Consider the following 22438-nt stretch of genomic DNA (forward strand, 5'->3'; position numbering starts at 1 on the left):
CATACACACACACACTTCTGCATTACGCTGACAGTTCCTTAGTGGTAGGAACCAGTAATCTGTGTATTCATAGAGCCTTTCATGGGTGAAACTTGTAACTGAGGCTGGAGGAATGGCTCAATTAATAGAACTCCAGCCAATAAGTGAAAGTGGCCACAGGTATCGAGTTCGAGTCCTGGTCTCAAACCTAAAAGAAAAAATACAGGAAAAGAATAAAATATGCCCAACACTCTAGGTTTGATCCCCGATGGGAGGGAGGATAGAACAACAGAAATAACAAAAGAAGTAAGAGCTTTCATAATATCTAACATAGTCAAAGTTACAAAGGCAGCATCATGGAAGTATGACATTTCTCCAAATGGGAAGGATAGTCTGTAGCTTTTTCTTCACCTTCGCTCAGTTAGCCACCTCTCTTCACATACTGTCTACCTAAAATTGATTTGCATGCTACAAAAATGTAGAATCAAGCCTAGGCTCCAGTACCTCCTTCTCACCGGATTGCCTAGAGAACCCTGTATGCATAGACTTGATAAATGCCTGTCAAAATACTTTGTGGGAGAAAGCAATAAAAGGAGCAAAAAGATTTTGCATGGTGGGCTTAGCTTTTTTGTTTTGTGTTGTGCCAGGACCAGAGCTTGAACTCAGGGTTCAGGGTACTCACTCTTCACTCAAGACTAGCCCTCTGTCTCTTGAACTCCAGCTTCACTTCAGGCTTTTTGGTGGTTTATTGGAGATAAGAGTTTCACAGACTTTTCTGCCCCTGTTGTTTTCAAACCTCAATCCCAGATCCCAGCCTCCTGAATGGTTAAGATTATGGGCATTGAGTCACTGGCTCCAGACAATGGCTGGCTGAATTTTTTTAATGTGGCCCATTGAGTTATTATTTACACACAGTAACAACTTGCCCTTTTTCTGTATAGTTTTATGAGTTTGGACAAATGCAAGGTCCTGTAACCATCATAGAGAACATATCTTTCATCCACAATTAATTCCTCTGAAGTACCATCATTTTAAATGAACTCTTTGTAAAACCACTAAACATATCAGTGTTGCAGATTACCCGATGTATCCTGGTGTCTGGGACAATTTAATGCATTTCTCCAAAATGAACAGTTTATTTTCCCTTTTGTCATATATTTTCCTTTTGGAAACCTCAAGGCATGTAGCAAACAAGATTTTGTTGTCATTCCCAAAAAGTCTGGCTCTACCATAGAGACTCATACTCTACTTCAAGGAAACTTACACATTTCTTCCCCCAATTCATCTGTATGGTTTTCATTTTTCCAGAGAATGCCATAGAAGTAGTCTAACAATGTTAGATGTGTTGCTTTAATGATGTAGCTATTACTTGCCTCAAATTGGCACTAGGGTTCTCCCTTCTTTATTGATTATACTTCTTTCTGACGACCATGGAAAAGTTCCACATCCTGGGGATACTTGCTACATTTGGATGTGATCTGATGGATTAATGGATGATACAGCAAACAAGTAAATGGCTAAATAAATGGATGAATGAATGGAACACTATCAGTTGTATCCTTCTGTTAGATCGGCAGTGTCTAAAAGGCCCACAGAGGCCAGATGACAGGCTCAAAGCCCCATACTGATGGAAGCATCCAATCTGTACCAGATCCCAGGCTGAGTTAATTTTATTTGCTCTCTCCAATAAACTAGAAACATTTTTAAAATTTGCCTCAGAGATCAGCATTTAAGAATAGAAGTAGAATAACAAGCCCCTATGCAATTAAGTATTTTTTTAATGGGGGTGGCTAAGGAGAAAATGTGTAAGGATTTGGGAGTCAATTTTCACTTGATAGGAAGTAAAAATAGGTCTTTTGTTTTCCAGAACTTTCTCTGCATTACATGGTATGGTGATACTTTTGAGTAATGCTCATTGGGGTCTCCCCCCATAAGCTATTTTTGCATATGTCCATTGGGTTTTTCTTCTTCCTGTTTTTAACCAGGCTTCTTTAATGAGCAAGACACCATAACCTTCTTCCTTGGCCTTCACATCATGACCTTAAGGGAAAATGGAGACAAGACCCTGCGTAGAAGATTTTTCCCATTGTTGCACTAGGACTGGGACTGGAGAAATAACATCTGATTCATTTCGGCTGAGGGGCTTTTATCCTGGAATAAGTACCCAAAGAAATTCAATACGCACACAAAAACATAGCACGCATTGTATATTTTAAAAGTGGTCCTCACAGAAGGACAACAATGACCACAAAAACTATTGAAGTAGCCTTCCCACTTGCCCTCCAGCTTGTCCTGCGCTTTTTTGCACCTGCCTTCTGCCCATTCCCTGTTCCTGCTCAGCTATGCCTGAACCCTGCTTCTTCCAGCTTGGGTTTTATCTCTCCTTCTCTCCCTCTGCTTTTCTGACCCTGCTCTCTCTCTCTCTCTCTCTCTCTCTCTCTCTCTCTCTCTCTCTCTCTCTCTCTCTCTCTCTCTCTCTCTCTCTCTCTCTCTCTCCCTCCCTCCCTCCCTCCCTCCCTTCTTCCCTCTTTCTCCCTCCCTCTCTTTCTCCCTCCCTCTCTTTCTCCCTCCCTCTCTTTCTCCCTCCCTTCTTCCCTCCCTCTCTCCCTCCCTCCCTCCCTCCCTCTGGCTTCTGCTCTTTCTTACTCCTCTCAGCTGCTTAACTACAGCTCCCACTGGAACTTACACAATCAAAAACAGCACCAACACTGAGAGCTGAGCGCCTCACTCCCCATCCGGTCGCCCGAGCAGCTAGCTAGGTAGCTGGGAGGGGGGCGGGGAGGGTCCCCCTTCTCCCAGCAGCCCGCCCAGTGTCTGCGAGAGCATCTCCCCAGGAGATTTGCGGTATCCCGCCATCCGCCTTCCCCGGGGAGTCCGGTTGCGGCGATGCATCTGTTCCAGAGCAATGCTGGCAAGAGGAAAGCCACTGCCGGTGGTAACTGAACATGGGGAGAGGTTGCTGCAGTAGCTGGTGCCGCAGAATGCCCGAGTGAAGAACCGAGCCCCGTTAGCGTCTGCATCCCGCTCCGGTCTTCATTCACTGCGTTCCGGGGGAAACGGAGCCAGATGCACTAACCCGGAGGGTGCCAGCCTGAATCTGCCAAGTCCCCGCGGTGGAAGATGGTGAACAAAGACATGAATGGATTCCCAGTGAATAAATGCTCAGCCTTTCAATTTTTTAAGAAGCGGGTAAGGACAGGTTGGGTTTGTTTCTTTTGTTTTCTGGGCTTCTCTTAAATGCTCTTGGTTGCTCTTCTGGGGTGGAATGAATGAGCCTCTGGCTTTGTGGCTCAGCCCTGCATGAAAGGCGCGCTTTCCGTAGAGGTGGTCCAGGTAAGAACCCGTCCGTTCTTGCCTTGATTCCAATTTGTCCGGGGGGAGGGGGACGTGGTGGTGAGGAGGGGGCTAGAAGAATTGAACTGGGAAGAAGGGGGCTGGGCTAAGATGTCTTTTAAAAAATGTTCCCTTAGCTATTTTCTCAATCAAAGCCTGACCAAGATTACAAGGCAATTGCAAAGACACCTGGCCTATGTGCAGTGATGATTAGTAATTTAGTTCCTGCTAATTGAGTCTCTCTCTGTCTCTCTCCTCTCTCTCTCTGTGTTTCTGTCTCTCTCTGAGCCTCTGTCTCTGTCTGTCTCTCTGTCTCTGTCTCTGTCTCTCTGCCTCTGTCTCTCTGTCTGTCTGTCTGTCTCTCTCTCTCTCTCTCTCTTCTCTCTCTCTCCCTCTCCCTCTCTCTCTACCCCACCCTCTCTCTCTTGTCTTTGGAGAGCTCAACTTTTCCACCTCTTTCATTCACTCTGTCCCTAGAGCCCAGTCATCATCTTCATTTGTCAGATTCAGAAGCTTTGGCTCCTCAATAATTGTCTGTCTCTATGGTATAAATAGCAAAGAACTAGAGTGACCTTTCCCAGAAATGATGAATCCAACATTTTGAATCTTCTAGTTCACCAAATACCTTTCATCTCAGCACTGGGGAGACCTGAAGCAGGCAGGCAGGAGGCCCAGGAGTTCAAAACTAGCCTGGGCTACATAGCACAATCATGTCTCCAAAGAAAACAAAAACTTAAACAATAACAACAAAAATCCTCTATTTCAATTAGTCCTAAATTTTTTAAGGAAGCAGGAAGTGGCCTGCTTTGAATTCTAATTTAGGGCTATGGTGTATATCTTTGTTTGAATTCATTCCCTTTATAGTATTAATAATAGCATGTAGGTTGTAAATGGGCCATTTTGTATATGTGTTTCACAAATAAACTCAGTTCATTGTAATGGCTACATTGGTGGCCTGTAATTCTACAAATGTATACATAACTAGGGGATAAGAAATGAATAATGGTTAGGAGATCGATGACTGAGGTTCTTATGAGAAGTGTTTCTTAAGCACAGAAGCCTCCTCCAGACCCCAGCTGTTCCAACCTATTTAATACCCTAGGGCAGCGCCAGTAAAATGGCTTTCTCCATTCATTCTTCTTGCCCTTCATTCAGGTCCTTCCTGTGCTATGCCTGAAATGCAGCCCTTCCTTTAATTCACCAATAGAACCTAGTGAATTACAGGCTGAGTTGGATGCCTCTGTAGACTCAATGGTCATGTTGAAAAGCCAGGACTGGGAACACAGGCACCTTGTCAGGCCTGGTTAGAGGCCAGCAGACGCTTCTATACATCTTGACTGACTTCTCCATTGGTCAGGCAAAAACCTCTCCCTCGTCTATGGCTAAAACCCTATGCATTGAAACCAGAACAAAACCAACTCTTGCATCTGGAGTACCAAGCAAAGTCCCTCACTAAGAGAGTATGAAAACTGAATGAAACCAGTCAGTGGAACTTCACAGACTTGTATGCAGCTATTAGGTTTTCACTGTAATCAAAATGTTTCTTTCCAATGGATGAGTCCCTTTGTAAAGATTAATTTCCAAGAATAAATGTTTCCCTAATTTAAAAAATTCCACAGCCCCTTTACTCAATACTTAAAATCTTTACCCTTTTATTAATTAATTAGTTTTTTTTTTTAAATTGAAGCCATGTGCCAGAGGTTCCTCCCTGTAATCCCAGTTACTCAGGAAGCTGAGATATTGTGATTCTCATTGGAAATCATATCAGACAGGCAGGTACGTTTGGGAGACTCTTATCTCCAAAAAGCCAGAAGTAGAGCTGTAGCTGAAGTAGAAGAGCTTCAGCCTTGAGTGGAAAAACTAAAGGACAGTGCTCAGGCCCTGAGTTAATGCTGTAGTACTGACACCACACACACACACACACACACACACACACACACACACACACACACACACACACACACACACACACACACACACACACACACACACACACACACACACACACACACACACACACACACACACACACTTTTTTTTTTTTGAGCTAGCATCTTATTACATTGACTAGGCTACTCTTGAACTCCTGGAATCAATTTATCCTCAAACTTCAGCCTTTTGTCTACTGAAACTACAGCTGTATGCTGGCAGTCCAAGACGCCTGTCTTCATTAATTTATTTGTTGGTATTAGGAGTTTTGTTTGTTTTTTTTTTGTTTTGTTTTGTTTCATTTTGTTTTGTAGTCCTGGGGACAAAACTCAGGATCTCAGACATATAAATATTCCACCACTGAGCTATCTAATCCTGGGGATAGTCTCAAATTCTTTTAGTAATTTATCCTCAATCAACCAGTAGCAATCATGTAGATTTTAAAATACAATTCTTTCTTACTTTCTTTGCCATCAAAATATACTACTAGAAAAACTAGTTTACCATCTGGTTTTGTAATGCTCAAAAACCTAATTTACCAATCCTCCTAGTCCTTCTGCAGACCTTGGAGTTAGCAAAGAATAAGTTAGGCTACTGATGCCTTCTCAGAGTACTGAGAGAGAATGAAGTTTCTACAGATACAATCAGCAGGCAGCTTTACCTGTCTTCTAATCTGGGCCTGTCAGCTGCTGAAGACAGAATCGGGATCCTTCCCACCCCCTCCAGCTCCTTCCTCCCCAAAGACACCTACTGAGTAGAATGACTTTGCATCAGGTCATTGACAGCCCCAGGGAGAACATCTCCTCTCCTGTCTATTTTGCGTTCTTCCTCATTGGGTTTATGCTGTATTCTAAATGTTCATTGTAGCCTGTATCATGATTTTGCTTTTGTCTTTTGAGTTTTGTTTAGTTTGTTTTCTAATTGCCCGACTAATATGCAAATGAATAGGCTAAGTAGTAAAAAACAATACTGGAATACCTACCTTTTCCCCAATCTTTCTTCCCCAGAGGTAACTGCTTTCATATTAGTATTGATACTTTCCAGACCTTTTCTCTATATATTTACATACATATCCATATATTATATAGACTTTGCTGTTGGCCACAAATAATCCATTTTCTTATGCTCTATTGTTGAAGTTCTGTACATTTCTGCATATTTTATTTTTAACCTAGCTAGACAGTCTTATAAATTGAACCTTTGTCCAGTACCCATGTTGAACAATGAATAGATTCTGGTTCTCTTTTCTCTCCCTCCCCCTTTTTTTAGAGCTCAGTAAAAAGACTGAATCTTCAACCAAAATATTGATTTGCAGAAAGGCTTAATGGGTGCATATGATGCTGCTGTGATTTTCCAGAAGAAGCTAGGGCTCCTCAAGGAGACTATAGATGGCCTGTTCTCTTGATGGTCCACCCTTCACTGCTTATTAATGCTCACGATGTTTCTGGCCCCGAGGGCTGAGTGCTTTGAGTGTATCATCTCACTAAGCCTCACAGGAACCCCCTCAATAAGAAAAAAAAGTTACAAAATATAGCAAGTACTACATAGAGAGGTGAAATAATTAGTCTAAGATCACATACCTGAAAAGTAACAGAGCTAAAATATAACCTTATCTAACTGAACGCCCCATCTACTCATTTGTTTGTTTATTGTTTCATTTAAGACAAGTTTCCACTATGTGGCCCAGGCTATCCTGGAACTTATCAATGTCCTGCTTCTGTCTCCCAAGTGCTACGATGGATTACAGGTGTAAACCCCCATTCCCAGCCACATCTGACATTCTTCATCTAGACTTTATTTCCAACTATCTACCCCCCCTCCTTTTCTCTTTTGCCTTTCCCACTGCAAAAAAAAAAAAAAAAAAAGTGAGGGCTGGGAAGGTAGCTCAGTGGTAAAGTGCACACCTAGTATGCATGAAGCCCTGGGTTCAATTCCTCAGTACTACATAAACAGAAAAGGCCAGAAGTGGAGCTGTGGCTCAAGTGGTAGAGTGCTAGCCTTGTGCAAAAGAAGCTCAGGGACAGTGCCCAGGCCCTGAGTTCAAGTCCTAGAACTGGCCAAAAAAAAAAGGGGGGGACATGTGTACACTACAATGCAATGTTTAAAATCTATGAGAGCAACCAGGCTCAGCAAAAGCCTGCCACAGCTCCTGTGGAGATCTTTAGTAGAGACAGTGAACTCTAGTCTCTGGGAACATCACCCAAACAAATCAGTACTGATGTTTCTTCCACAAAATCCTCTGGGCCTTTCACTCTTGTTTTAAAAGCTTGACTAAATAAGCTTAATTTCATAATTTAGTTGAGAATTGAGAAGCTCAAGTAGATAAGAGTTTTACTTTCATTCTCTGTGTGCTAATGATAAATTAGCATGGAATGTGTGGGGGTTATGTTTTATTCTTAGACTCTCCCAAAATTCACTTAAAATGAAAAAAATACCCTTAGCAATTTAAGTCTGATTATCTAAGAGCTTTGAAAGGTATCAGTCATGCTAAAAAGTAATCCAGTTTATAATCTGTTTTCATGGATTTGAAGATTCGTTCCTGCATCCAATTATTACGTAATGATCTCAGAAAATACAAACAAATATCATTGACATTGTTTCAAACTGGACAAAGAATTCTGTAGCCACAATTACATTAACTTTGGTAAGATTCCAAAGCATTTGTAGCCATATACAATTTCAGTTTTAACCAAAGCTCAACAATTCTCTGACCTCCTGTTTTAGATGAGAGAACCAAAGTCCTGGAAAAACAAATCACTTAGAAAATAAATTAGATCCAGGTGCTGGTAGCTCAGGCTTGTGAACCCAGCTACTCAGGAGGCTGAGATCTGAGGATCACAGTTCAAAGCCAGCCCAGGCAGAAAAGTCCATGAGATTCTTGTCCCCAATTAACCACCAGAAAACTGGAAGTGGCACTGTGGCTCAAAGTGGTAGAGTGCTAGCTTTGAGCAAAAGAGCTCAGAGACAGTGCCCAGGTCTTGAGTTCAAGCCATATGACCAACAAAAACATAAAAAATAAATTAGAATGAGACTAAGCAAAGTTCCTTGCTTAAGGCATTGCCTTGAAAATCTAGAATGCCTTCTTCTTCGTTACCTTATCAAACATAGTCAATCTTTTCATCATCCATCCATTCTTCAACAAGTACAATAAGAACAAAATATGGTGCTTTGTCTTTATAGAGCCAACTGCCTGGGACGCCAACTTTGCCAAGGCACATCTGCCTTGACTCAGTATGTCATGAAGTAGCACAGTTGAACAATTCCTTGTATTGTTCTCTGGTAACAATAGCGTCCATAAGAGCATCACTAATATAGCACTGCTCTTACTTACTGGGCATTGTTCCAAGAGTTATGTGTATACTGTTCACCTAAATTCTCACATACATATTATCTCAAAAAATAAAAAAGAAAGATGAGGCCAGGTGAGGTGACTCATGCCTATAATCCCAGTTACTCAGGAGATAAAGACTGGGAGACAGAAGTTTAAAGTGAGTTGAGGCCACAGAAGTTAGCAAGACTCCATCTCAACCAGTAACCCAGGTGAGATGGTATATGTCAAATCTTCCCTACTTGAAGATTAGACACATCCAAGATGTGCCCCGAGCCCAAAACACAAGAATATGTGAAATAGCTGGACAACAAATGAGTCTAAAGTGATAGAATGGCAGCTAGGAAGCATAAGGAACTAAGTTCAAAACTAGGGGGGAAAAAAGCTAAAATACATAAGCTGTTGCCAAGACCTTTGGTATTTGGATATATAATATCCAAAGAGCTTAATGATGGGGCATATAATATCACTAAAAACTAATTTAATCTGATTTGAAGACAAGCCTTCATTCGCCTTAGCAGTTGGCAGGTACCAGAGGAAATTTGACCTCAGTTTGTTTGTTGATTGAGTGGCCATGCCAAAATTTCTCTTCTTTACTGTTTCTCTCGTCAGACCAAACATGATAGACACTGTAGCGATGCAAAGATCCTTTTATTTTGTATTAATTAATAATTAATTAATCACTGACTTCAATATTATACAGTGTGTGTATAATCTATTCGCCTACCTAGAGCCCTAAAAATATCTTCTCGATGATTTGTTGTTTTCTTCTTCTGATATTAAGGGTGGAAGCTAGGATCTTTTGTAAACTCAATGTAAGATCAACCACTGAGCCACATCCTTGGTCTGCTTTTCCTTATGTTTTTATGAAGTCTTAGGAGCTATGGCATGTGAAGAGATGGGACTCAAGAAGCCTTTTCCTTATCCACCATGAGAGTGTTGAGGGTTTAGATGGAATAAGGCTGAGTGTGTTTGGTTGGGCTGGATAATTAGCCTCGAGTCCTGTAACACAGAATGTGGGCAGCAAGCCATGTTCATGAAATCGATACCTTGTCTTTTCAGAAGCTTTCCAGAAAGCAGGCTCTTACTCTGTAACAGTGGTAGGGAGATATTTTGAATGGGAACAACTGATGCAAAAAGACAAGCGCCACGTAAAACACTGGGTACAGACTCAGAGTGCCCATACTTTATGATCTGAAAGTGCTTACTTAACAAGGTCAGGCAAAATTCCATGGTTGGGGGAAACGTCCTCCAGTGTGTCCCCAGTCGGAGAATTCTTATCATGGAAATATGGAGGGGAAGAACTTCAGTGGGAATTGGATCAATAGAAAAAAAATTAATTAGTAATTTAGGTCACGCTAAAGATAGTTCACTAGAGGAAATATTGTAGAAGCATATTTTTAATGTGATATTTTAAAAATACATGCCAGTGAATTTTTTTGGAAGTAAATCCAAAAAATTAGGTGGTAAATATCAACATTCTCACCACTGGCAGAGAATCTGCTTTGGGCGTAGGACGCTGTTTCCTGCCTGCTAACAAAACCCAGAATTCCTTACTTATTAGCAGTCTGAGTATAGAAATCAGCTCCTCATCAAAGGAAGGAAAGAGAATTTATACTCAGCCCATAGATTGAAGAAAGTAAGTTCACAGGCTGTCTCCCTAAAAGTTTTTGTTTTGTTTATTTTGTGTGTGTATCAGTACTAGGGTTTGAATTCAGGGCCTTACATGCGTTTTGATTTTCCAGTCACCCCTGGTGCTCTACCACTTGAGCCACAGCTCCACTTCTGGCTTTTTTCTGGTTAATTGGAGATAAGAATCTCATAGGCAGGCACTGGTGGTTCATGCCTGTAATCCTAACTATGCAGGAGGCTGAAATCTGAGGATTGTGGTTCAAAGCCAGCCCAGGCAGAAAAGTCCATAAGACTCTTATCTCCAATTAACCATCAGAAAACCAGAAGCAGAGCTGTGGTTCAAAGTAGTAGAGCACTAGCCTTGAGCAGAAAAGCTCAGAGACAGCACCCAGGCCCTGAGTTCAAGCCCCACAACCTACCAAAAAAAATTCTTTGATGAAAGTGAACTAAGCAACTCAAGGGTAGTGATGGGAGGGAGGGAATGGGAAAGAAAGAAGGAACAGTTGATGCTAAGCAAAAGGAAAGAAATGTACAATAGCTTTATTGTTAAAGGTCATAGAGTTCATAATGTAAATTAACATAGTGGTATCATTGTGAAGATTAAAAGGCGTTTGTGACTTTAACTAAGTATAGCTATGACACAGTATTATGAAATTTATGTAGTCATATAATTTCAATAAAGGAATATTTGGAAAATAAAAATCTGACAGATTTGTCTTCCCTGACTGGCTTCAAATCAAGAGTCTCTGATCTCAACCTCCTGCATAGCTAAAATTATTGGCATCTGCCACCAGCACTTGGTTCCCCAAAGCTATTTAATGGAAAGTATGGTCACTATCTCTTTGGAACTTAATATCCTTCCTACTGGGAAGGCAAAGTGCTCTGGACCACAGCCTCAGTGAATTGTTCTGGCCCAGAGCTGACTGATGCAGTGACCTAGCTTGGTCTTTGTAGGGCAGCAGCCTTCCCCAGCAAAGGGCCAGGTTCTTCAGACGGATTGGACAGTGATGCTGGCACACTGATGTGAGGGAGCAGGAGTAGAGGACAAGCAGACAGCTTGGCGAGTCAGGTGTTGCTTTGGCAGCCTCCTGCAGCTGCCGCAGCATTTGGAGAAAGTATTACTATTATAACGTGTTTACTCTCACACCTATTTCTTCTTTGCAGCATTCTGAAATGACTTTGTAAGTATTTACGAGAGGAATAAAAATGAAAGATGTAACTAGAGCAGTAGGAGAATCTTCCAAAATACAAACCTGCCAAAATACTATGCAGACTGCTTTCTAGAGACTGCTGCAGCACTTTTCTGGAAGAGTCTACTCGGCTACTTGTATACAACTGTGGTCACCTTGGTGTCTTTCCCTTCCTAGATCAGACCATCCACTCAAAATGCCATTTACTTGGGAAAGTGGCTGTTCATGAACCATTTCCATCTCTCTCTTCTCTCTTCTCCTTGTTCCCTAATTTCTCTCTCTCCCTCTCTCCCTCTATCCTTCTTTTCCTCCCACCGTCTATCATTTCTTTCTAAATTCTAGATTAGTTTAAGTTTATAGCAAGGCAAAAAGAAAGAGAATCCAGCTGAGCACCAATAGTTCAAGCCTGTAATCCTAACTTCTCTGGAGGCTGAAATCTGAGGATTGTGGTCTAAAGCTAGCTGGGTTAGGAGACTCTATGAGACTCTTACTGCCAATAAACTACCAAAGGAAATAAAAAAGCTTGAAGTAGAGCTATGGTTCAAGTAGTAGAGTGCTAGCTTTGACCAAACAAAGCTCAGGGACAGAACCCAGGTCTTGAGTTCAAGCCCCAGAACCAGCACATGCACACGCGCACACACACACACACACACACACACACACACACACACACACACACAAATATCCAAAAGTAAAATATCCTTAGATTTATGCTCCATAGGGGAAAAAAAGAGTTTGTCAGTGAAGTTAGTCAGCATAGAAGATCTGATAGATCAGAACTTGAAATACTTCATACATATGTATGCAAATAGAAAAACCCTTTCAAAACTGTTTGAAAAGAGTAGGGAGGATAAGAAAAAATAATAACAGGAAATGAATTTTATCAAAATACATTATGCACATAGATGGAAATAACATAATGAAACCTTTGCATAATTAATATATGCTAATAAAAATATTTTATTCCTAGGGGCTAGGAAGGTGGCTCAGTGGTAGAGTGCTTGCCTTGCATGCATGAGGCCCTGGGTTCGATTCCTCAGCACCACATAAAAAAAAAAAGCTGGAAGTGGCACTGTGGCTCAAGGGGTAGAGCGCTAGCCTTGAGCTGAAGAGCTGAGGGACAGCGCCCAGGCCCAGAGTTCAGGCCCCACGACCGGACCCCCCCCCAAAAAAAATATTTTATTCCTAGAAATATCAAGATGAGAAAAATTACCAAAATAGGTAAAACATACTTAGACTCAGTTTTTGTAGTACCACAAGTTTAAAAAAAATCAAAATACAAGGAGTAAACAAAATTAAAAGTTAAGAGCTTGGGAATTAGAAATAAATTAAAATGCATAGATGTGTGTACATGTATGTATATACATGTATGTGCACATGTGTATATACATACATGTATATACATGCACATATATACATGTGCATATATGTTATATATGTGTAGCTATATATGTTTATATATATATATGTTATATAACCTGATACCTGGGTTGGACTCAAGCCTTGAGCTTTAATTTAGCTTTTCTTGCTCACAGCTAAAGTGCTATTACTTGAGCCACATCATCAGTTCCAGCTTTATGAACATTAATTAAAAATAAAAGTCTTATGCCTGTAATCCTAGCTACTCAGGAGGCTGAGATCTGAGGATCACAGTTCAGAGCCAGCCTGGGCAGGAAAGTCTGTGAGACTCTTATCTCCAATTAACCACCAGAAAACTGAAAGTGGTGCTGTGGCTCAAGTGGTAGAGCACTTGACTTAAGCTGAAGAGCTCAAGGACTGCCCCCAGGCCCAGAGTTCAAGCCCCATGACCACAAAAAAAAAAAAAAGTCCCAGTTTTCATTGCCAGGCTAGCCTCAAACCTTGATCCTCGGAGCTCAGTTTCCCAAGTAGCTAGGATTATAGCCTAGAGCTACTGTTGCCTAGCAAAAGAATATTTTTGTTGATTGGACTTGCTAGAAACTAGATGTGAACAACAAATGTAAATTGTGTTCCATTTTGATGATGTTAATGTGTGACATTTTTATGTTAATAAATGTAATTTTTTTGTACTGGGGGTAGAGTCTGGGCCTTGTGTATATAAGCATGCACTTTACTACTAGCACGTGGGGGAGTTAATTTTTGAGAACTCATATGTTTTATTTATATATCATTATTAATAATAAGAAAATATTAATGAAATGATTATTTACCAAAGAATATTTAGTATTTTTTTACTATTTAGAATATTTAATACAAAGTTTACAAAGTTAACAGATAAAGGTATCTAGGAAATTCAACTCTTAGAGGTAAGTTACAGAATCCCCAATCTATTTTTGTATGAAAAGTGAGAAAAGCTTACAGAAAATGTCATCAGTTTTCATATGAGGTTTGTTAGGGATACTCTTGACAAGGTGCTACAAATGGGATGGGTTAAACAACAAATACTATTGTCTCACAATTCTGGAGGCCAGAAGTCTAAGGTCAAAGTGCCCACAGGACTGTACTTTCCAATGGCCTTGAGAAAAGTAGCTTCTTAGGGAAGCTTCCATTCTTAATTTGTTGATAACTATCTGCTCCCTGTGCCTTCACAGGATCTTCCCTCTGCAAGTCTCTCTCCAATTTTCTCTTTCTAGTAAGGGAGGACACCAACCATATTGATTAAAGCCCACCTTATGACCCTCATTTTAATTTGATTATCTCTGGAAAAGCTCCAGCTCCAAATAAAGTCACTGTTATTTTAAGATCTTATTTTATTTTTTTTGTTTGTTTGAGACATTCTCACCACCTAACTCAAGTTGGCCTGGCTTTGTAACCTCAAACTTGGTGATTCTTATGCCTGAGCCTTCTGAGTGCTAGGATTATAGAGGTATATACCTCCTCATAGTAGACTGGATCTTGAATATCCCCCAAAGGCCATGTGTTACAGTCTTAGTCACCAGCCGATGACACTATTGGGAAGGGACAGAACCTTTAGGGTATAGGGCTTAGTGGACAGAAGTTAGGTTGTTCAGAGTGTGCCTTTGAAGTTTAGGGACCCCAGCTACTTGCGGTATTTCTGTTTCCTGGCAGCTATGAAATAAAATTTCCTCCACCCAAGGTTTCTACCAGGATGTATTATTATGTCACAGTCCCAGAGGTGACAAAGCCAAGCAACCATAGACTGAGATGTCTGAAGCCGTGAGCCAAAACAAATCTTTCCTCTTTTAGGTTGATTACCTCAGGTATTGTGTCACCGTGATGGAAGACTGGCTAACACAGAAATATTCTAAGATATCAGGGTCCAGGACTTCAATGTTTCACCAGTGACTGAAGTATTATCCTTCCTGACCATTTAATCCCCATTTCTCTTGGAAATGAAGCATTTCCAACAAAGTAGACTGAAGGTGGATTTTTTCCCCCATTTTCTTAAGATGACTAAAGATTTGGGGACACATAAAATATTCCTATTTTTCAAATTCTACCAAACTATACCAAATTTGTGTTAGCTACTATTGAGTAACAAGAACATTACTCAAAAGTTAGTGACCCAACACAACCACCATTAATTGTTTCTGATCCTGTGGATTAGGATTCTGTTTGACTCATTTGGATAGTTTCTGCTCCCCTGAGGCACTGGCTGAACCCTTCCTTGATTGTGTTCAGCTGTGTATTTGGATTGAGCTGGGCCAGAAAGTTTAGAACAGCTTCCCAACCCTCTGTCCAGAGTTTCTGGATAGGCCTCTTTAGCTTGAGCTTCATGGCAGTGCCTTGCCAGAGAGCAGTGAGAAGCTCAGATCTCAGAAAGCCCAGTCTTGAACATTACAATAGTCCTTCCTAATTCCTGGATTCACCTTTCATTTTTTTCCCCTTGACCAATGTCAGTGTGGAAAATATGAAATGGAAAATTCCAGAAATCAACAATTCATAAGTTTTCAATTGATGACTATTCTGAGTAACATAATGAAATCTCACACTGTCCAGCCCCATCCCACTCACAAAGTGAATCATCCTTCTTCCCCGTATCCATGCTTTATACTATCCATGTGTTAGTAACCATTTCAGTTAGTAGAATGACCGCCATACTATCACGGTGTATCAGTTATCCTTATTTCACTTAATAATGGTCCCAAGATGAGCAAGGTAATGCAAATCTGAATCCCAGCACTTGGAGGTTGAAACAAAAGGATTAGAAGTTCAAATCTGGCCTATATAGCAAGAAAAACAATATACACCTGCAATCCTAGCAACTCAAGAGTCTGAGATCTGATGAGTCAGGTTCAAAACCAACCTGGGAAGACAAGTCTTTGAAATTCTTTACTCCAATTAACCAACAAAATATCTGGAAGTGGATTATGGCCCAAGAAGTAAAGCACCAGCCTTGATGATGAGTGGGAAAAGCTAATCAATACATAGAAGTCCTAAATTCAAGCCCCAATACTGTTAGGCTCGCACACACACATTATATAACATATATTTCATATATTATTGTACACTACCCCAAAGTCAAAACATAGCATTTAGCAATTCAGATGTGCCAAAGAAAATTGCAAAGTCCTCCCTTGAAGTAAAAAAAGTAAAAGTGTAATAAAATTATTTTGAGAGAGAGAGAAGAAAAGGAGAACACTGGCATAACTTTTATTAGTGTATAGGTACAATTGTTCTCCTTTATTATTGTTTTTTGTGGTTAATCTCTTACTCTGCATAATTCACAGATTAAAGTTTAACATAGATTCCCAATGGACTGTTAACAACATTATTCCTCAGCTTCGTAACAGCAGGCAAGCTATTTATTATTCTAATGTTCTAATTATTATTTGCTTATGTGTAAATTGTGTTTGATGATAACTGTGGAACTGTTGTGAGGATTTAATAACAATATATGTAAAGAATTTAGCCCCAGTGCCTGGGGTATACTAAACACTCAAAACATATTAAATAGATTTCAGCTTTTTACTTATCTACTTATTTATTTTGCACTGTGGAGGGTCAAAATCAGAATCTCTTGCATGTTAAGCATGCACTCTGCCTAGAGCTACATCCCAAATCTAGGACCTCAAAATTCTGACCTACCTGTATAGCCTCCCTTTCTAAACTTTTGTAGGTTGTGATTTCACTCTTAAGGCATATTATAGACATGCTTCCACCTCTTTGATTTTAGATTTTATTAATTTTATTAATGTAAGATCATTCATTCATTAATTCATTAAAGATCATTTATTAATTTAAGATCTGTGCATGGTCAGCAGAGTCCCATTTCCATTGAGTTATTTATTTGTTGCCATAACCTCAGTGCTCAGCAACCAGGGAACATGATTGATTCATCTTCTGCAGACACTTGTCCCTGGAGCAATGCAGTGGTCTGGCAGCAGTGCTGAAACAGTCCTTCCTTCATTGCTCTGAGTCTCGTTGAATCAAATGACACCAAACTACTCTGGTTTCTTAGTTACGTGTGCATGTAAAAATACTGATGGAGGAAGAGAAACACAAATAAGCATTGTATAATTGATTCTAAGTAAGAGTTTAACTGTAACAGAAGAAATTTAATAAAGAATTCCTTCCTTCCTTCCTTCCCCTCTTCCTCTCTTTTTTCCTCTTTCTCCCTTTTCTCCCTCCCTTCCTTCCTTCTGTTCTTCCTTCTTTAATTCTTGGTTTCTGTTTTCTTTAACTTGAAAATGGCAATCCATTTTGCACTTCTTCTGTGCATGGACAGCTATCTACCCTCCTCCTGACTTCCTACCTTCTCTTCATGTCTCTCTGTGGATCATACCTCTCTCATGGAAGCTTATGTGTAGCTTCTGTGGCATTGCTCCAGGATCTCCTCCTACTTTTGGAAGATTTTTTTTTAGTGTTCTTTCAGGCTTTTCCTGCTCAGTCCCTAACACAGATGCATGTGTGGGGTCAGATTAGGTTCATTCCTTGGCAAACTAGCCGCTCAGCATCCTCTCTCCCTCTTCCTCCTTATTTCCTGTCTCTCCTTACTACCTCTCCCATCTTACTCTTCAAAATACCATTTTACTTATTTCATTTTTATTTCTCTTTATTCTTAATTTAATTCTTTTCTGCCAGTAGTGGAGGCCTGAACTCAGGACCTGGGAGCTGTCCCTTAACTTTGTTACAATGCTGGCACTCTACTACTTGAGCCACAGTTCTACTTTTGGCTTTTTGCTAATTAATTAAAAATAAGAGTCTCATGGATTTTTCTGACTGAGCTGACTTTAAACCACAATCTTCATATCTTAACCTGCTGAGTAGCTAAGATTACAGGAGTGAGTCACTGGCACCTAGTTTCCCAAATTCCTTTATTTTCAAGCTTTAACTATAATTATACATTTTCCATAAATTTATCAGTTCCCTGAATGCCAGCTCCTCTTCCAAGCAGTCTGCTTAATATTTCCATTGAAATGTGTTACAGGCTCCTTGAACTAATCATGATCAGAACTGAATTATTTTATTTCCTTTCTTACTTTATTTTCTTCTTTCATGAATCTTTCTCATTTCAATACAGGAAACTGCCATCTGCTATCTTGTAATGCATCAGAAATCTACAAATAATTCCTCTTTTCTTCTAATATCTGAGCAATTCATCAACACAAATTACTGTTTACCTCCAAAACATATGTATTTTTCTTTTTTAAATTAATTTGCTTTATTCTTATTATAAAGGTGATGTACAGAAGGATTGCGATTGCATGAGTCAGGTAATGAGTACATTTCTTTTTGTATAGTATCTTCTGTTTCCTCATTCTCTCCTAGTCCCTTCCTGCCATCTTTACTTACAAGTGGTATAGTTCACTTTCATCAGTGTCCAGTTAGCTCCACTGATACACTTTTTCACCCTTTTCCCCTTGAATTCTGTACCACATATGTACTTTTTGAGTCTCTCTGTCTGCAGGACCTACGCCTCAGTGCACCACCCCGACCCTTTGCTTGGCTTTCCAATAGGGTCTCTTTGCTTTTCTTTCCCTTCAGCTATTCCCTGTCCTTCCCCGCTCTAGTTTTCTGATGAGATAGAGCCCTGTAGGCAAACTAAGAGCTTCCCATTGTAGTAAAGTTTCCCTTTGAAAAATGGCATAGGAAGAGGAGAGCCCTTCCCTCAGGTCACATGGAGAAGATACCAATGTGGCATCAGAAGCCAGAGTTCCTTTACTTTATCAGATACCGGGTATTGGTTTTTAATTTCATCTCTTTTCATTTTTGACCCACTTTCTTTTCTTTTTTTTTCATATGTTTATAAAAGAAGCACATTTTATGGTGAAGAGTGGAGATATTTGGGCTCCTGTAGGAATAGTTCATAGCCAGATGCTGGTGGCTCACACCTTAATCCTATCTACTCAGGAGGCTCAGCTCTAAAGGTCATGGTTCAAAGCCAACCCAGGGCAGGAAAGGCTGTAAGACTCTTATCTCTAACTTATCTCTAAAAACCAGAAGAAGTGGAGTTGTGGCTTAAAGTGGTAGAGCACTAACCTTGAGCAGAAAAGCTCAAGGACAATGCCTAGGACCTGAATTCAAGCACCACGACTAACCAAAAAAAAAAAGTTCATGTTTATTTAAATTACATTCTTCATACCCACTTACTTCTAGCACTCCCCACCCAAAAGAAGAAAAAAATCACGGGGTTTAAAAACATCACGTTCCAAAACCTTGTTCTAGGAAATGGCCTAATTCTTTCTTCTTGAAACCAGAATAAACAGACATATCTTAAAACTGAGTATTTCCAGATTAAGAATGTTTTTCTTTTAAGTGGTTTGCTAGGCCAGACTATACTAATGATATTGTGATGCTCCAAATGAGCTTTTATGTTTAGTGTACATTCCAAATAATTATTTTACATAGGTTGGCCTTTTTGTCATGCTTCTGTTGTTTTGTTTTTTGTTTTGCTTACTTCGATTTTATGTATGTATGTATGTAAGTTCATATGTATGTATATATCTATGTATATGATTAAGGATAGAGCCTCATTCTGTAGCTCAGACTCTTCTCTTTTTGATCATACTGCCTCAGTCTCCTGAGTACAAAGATTATAGGTATATGCCACCATATCATCTACATACTTTTTTAATTCCAGCAGCATACCTTGCCTTGTCCCCTATACTCCTTAATGTTCTAACTCTGGGTCTCCACCTTCTTGTCCTTCTATTTCTTACTGTTTTTCTATCAGAAATCTCCTCTTTTTTGCTTATCTTTCTTACCCTCTTCACTAAATGTTCTATTTTTCCAGATCCAGCTGTAAATTCATGCAATGCAGGATGGTTAGCAAGTAGGAAACGCAAAGACTGCTCTCTTTAAATGCCTCTTCAACTCTTAGTAAGCACCAACTCATTGCAATAACTACCTTTTATTGTTTGATCGTGATATATGAGCACAAGTAGCGTTTCCATGGCACTTACAAAATCTTCAATGATTGTCCCTCCTTTGTGACTCAGACAGACATATGCTTAGCCTTGATTTACCAACAAGGATACAGAGCATCAGACAGTTTAAGTAACTGCCCCCACAGACACACAGATAAGGAAGGAGACCGGCCAACTGATGACATTGGAGATGTCATTACATCACATCACTTTCTCTGGTGACTTGTGGATTTTCACTGGGTATTCTGTGTGGACCTGGTTGATTTTGAACCATGATCCTCAGCTCTTAGCCTCCTGGGTTGCTAGGATTACAGGGGTGAGCTCCCTTCATAAGTAGAGCTGGTATCCACTCCCATTACCTTACCCATATGTGCATTGAGTGGCTATCTTGATCCTTCCCTAAAGAGTGTCTCCCACCTTCTGACTGGCCTCCTGCTGCCAGTCCTACCTATGGAATCCTCTAAACCGCATTCCAAAACACATAGGGGTGCTCCAGAATTCTCCATTTAACATTGACGAATGACAGTTCATTGAGGCAGTGTGACCCAAGTCAGAACCATATTCATTCATTCACACATACAAATGTTTACAGGAATCTACTAGATCCCAAGGACTGCTCTAGGTACTGGGAAGAGGACAGAAACATTTTTAAGATATGAGATGGTTAATAAAAAAAAAACCAAAATGTTGGAACAAAACAATTCAGTCACAAAAGGATAAATGATGTGTGTCATTTTACTTACATAACATATTTAAGGTAGTCAAATTTGTAGATAGAAAAGTGTTCATTACAAGGGTGGGCAGGGGAAGGGAGGAGATGAGGTAGAAAAAGTTCTGGAGATGGAGGGTGGGAATGGTGCACAATGATGTCAATGTATTAAGTGGCATTGAATCACACATTCAAAAATGATTGAAAGTGGCTGGGGATGTGACTCAGTTGTAGAGTATTTGCCTATCATTTGTAAGCCCTAGGTCTGATCTATAGCAACACATACACACACACACACACACACACACCACAGAAAAGTTAAATTGATCAATTTTATGTTTTACATAGATTACAACACACTCACAAAAAAAAATGAAAGTGTAGTATATTAGATGGAAAATGTCCTGGAGAGAAGTAAAGATGGGAAGGTGATTTAGGGCAAACTGAGGGATAAGAGGCTCAGGATGGGCCTGGTTGCTACAGGGTTTCTCTTCTACTTTTTCTCATGGGTCTGAGCTATATACGCAGCAGCATAACTTTATTCAGAGCTGAATCTGCTATCAGGTTCGGTGGGCAGAAAAGTACAGCTTTTGTAATGAGTGTTGCTAAATTCCTAGAACCAGATGTCTTCCATTCTCCTAGCATCTTCTGGGTGTACACCGGGGGAATCCTCAAGACAAATAACGAGATCTAAACTATTACTCAGGCCTGCCCTTTTTCCTTCCACACCAGAATTTTAGGTTAAGCATTTTTTTCTGTCATGTGTCATCAAAGAATTATGAGGCTATGTGCAAAGGTAAAAATGACTTGTTCCTCAAAATCAGATAATGAAATCTGAGTTATATCTTCAGTGTCTCCATAAATCACTTTGCTATCTGTGCTTCCTTAAGTTGAGCTTTCAAGTGTGTATTTCATATTTGCTCACAAAAATGATCATCTTTGTGGATTCCAAGTCTAATTGTCATCCTTTATGAATTATCTGACTCTGTTTCTTTTTCATATTTAAATATGTCTTAATGATTACCAAATCTAAATTTAAACATTTGGAATCAAAATCTGATCCACACAATATCCAAAAAAAAGTAGCTTAAAAAAAGTTTAAAGCAAAATTGATATCTGTCAAGGCTTGTTGGCTTTCCAAGGCCAACCACACAGACTGGTTTTTAGTTTGCTCTGTTTTTAGTAATTTGACTAGTAAGTAAATCTAGACATTCTAATCTTCTTGCTTACATTTCACCTAAAGTTTTCACCAGTTAGGGACAGTGTGCCCAGCAAAGTTTCATGGACTCCTAAATCTAATCTCTTTTTGAAATGTTACATTTTATTTTTGTCAGTAGTGGGGCTTGAACTCAGGGCCTGAACTCTGTCCCTCAGCTTTTTCCCATTCAAAGCTAGTGGCACAGCTCCACTTCAAGCTTTCAGATAGTTAATGGGAAATAAGAATCTCACGGACTTTCCTACTTAGCTGGCTTTAAAATGCAGTCCTCCCTCAGATCTCAGCCTCCTGAGTAGCTAGGATTAAAGGCAACAGGCCTGAAATATTATTTTTGTTGTAAACATAAATTTTTCAATGTAACAGTCAGAATTGTATAGCTTATTAGAAACTGCCAGCTTATGAGCCTTCTTACATATCTAGATCTTAACCTACTGATTGCCAGAGCTAAATTATTTCAAAATTAAAAATACCTCTTCTGTCTTCTTGGCATTTTAGAGGCATTCAGACCAGAGAGAGAGAGAGAGAGAGAGAGAGAGAGAGAGAGAGAGAGAGAGAGAGAGAGAGAGAGAGAGAGAGAGAGAGAAAGAGAGAGTTTGCTGAAAACACAGCTGGGATGCATATGAATTATCCAATTATGAAGGTGAAAGATGATTTTGAGAACAACCTTCTACATCAATGATATTGTCATTTTAATTTCTCTCTGTTATCCTTTTTTTATTCTGTAAAATGGGAACCTTTGGACATTTGATCATTGGGAAGATGAATTGGTGGTACTTCTGTGGGAAGATGAATTGGTGGTACTTCCTGACATTC

At 39.9% G+C, this 22438-nt stretch overlaps 1 protein-coding gene across 1 annotated transcript in view; it reads left to right on the forward strand.

Moving 5' to 3' along the window:
- Positions 1-2865: 2865 nt before the first annotated feature.
- The window catches only part of Sgk1 (serum/glucocorticoid regulated kinase 1), a 92482-nt gene continuing 72909 nt past the window's right edge, over positions 2866-22438 (forward strand). Inside the window, exon 1 of the mRNA XM_070010747.1 lies at positions 2866-3168. Coding sequence (XP_069866848.1) covers positions 3100-3168 — 69 coding nt within the window. The 5' untranslated portion in view covers positions 2866-3099. The remainder of the gene's footprint in view (positions 3169-22438) is intronic.

This window comes from Dipodomys merriami, unplaced genomic scaffold (assembly GCF_024711535.1).
Source record: "Dipodomys merriami isolate MVZ:Mamm:240054 unplaced genomic scaffold, mDipMer1.0.p SCAF_8, whole genome shotgun sequence".
NCBI lineage: Eukaryota > Metazoa > Chordata > Mammalia > Rodentia > Heteromyidae > Dipodomys > Dipodomys merriami.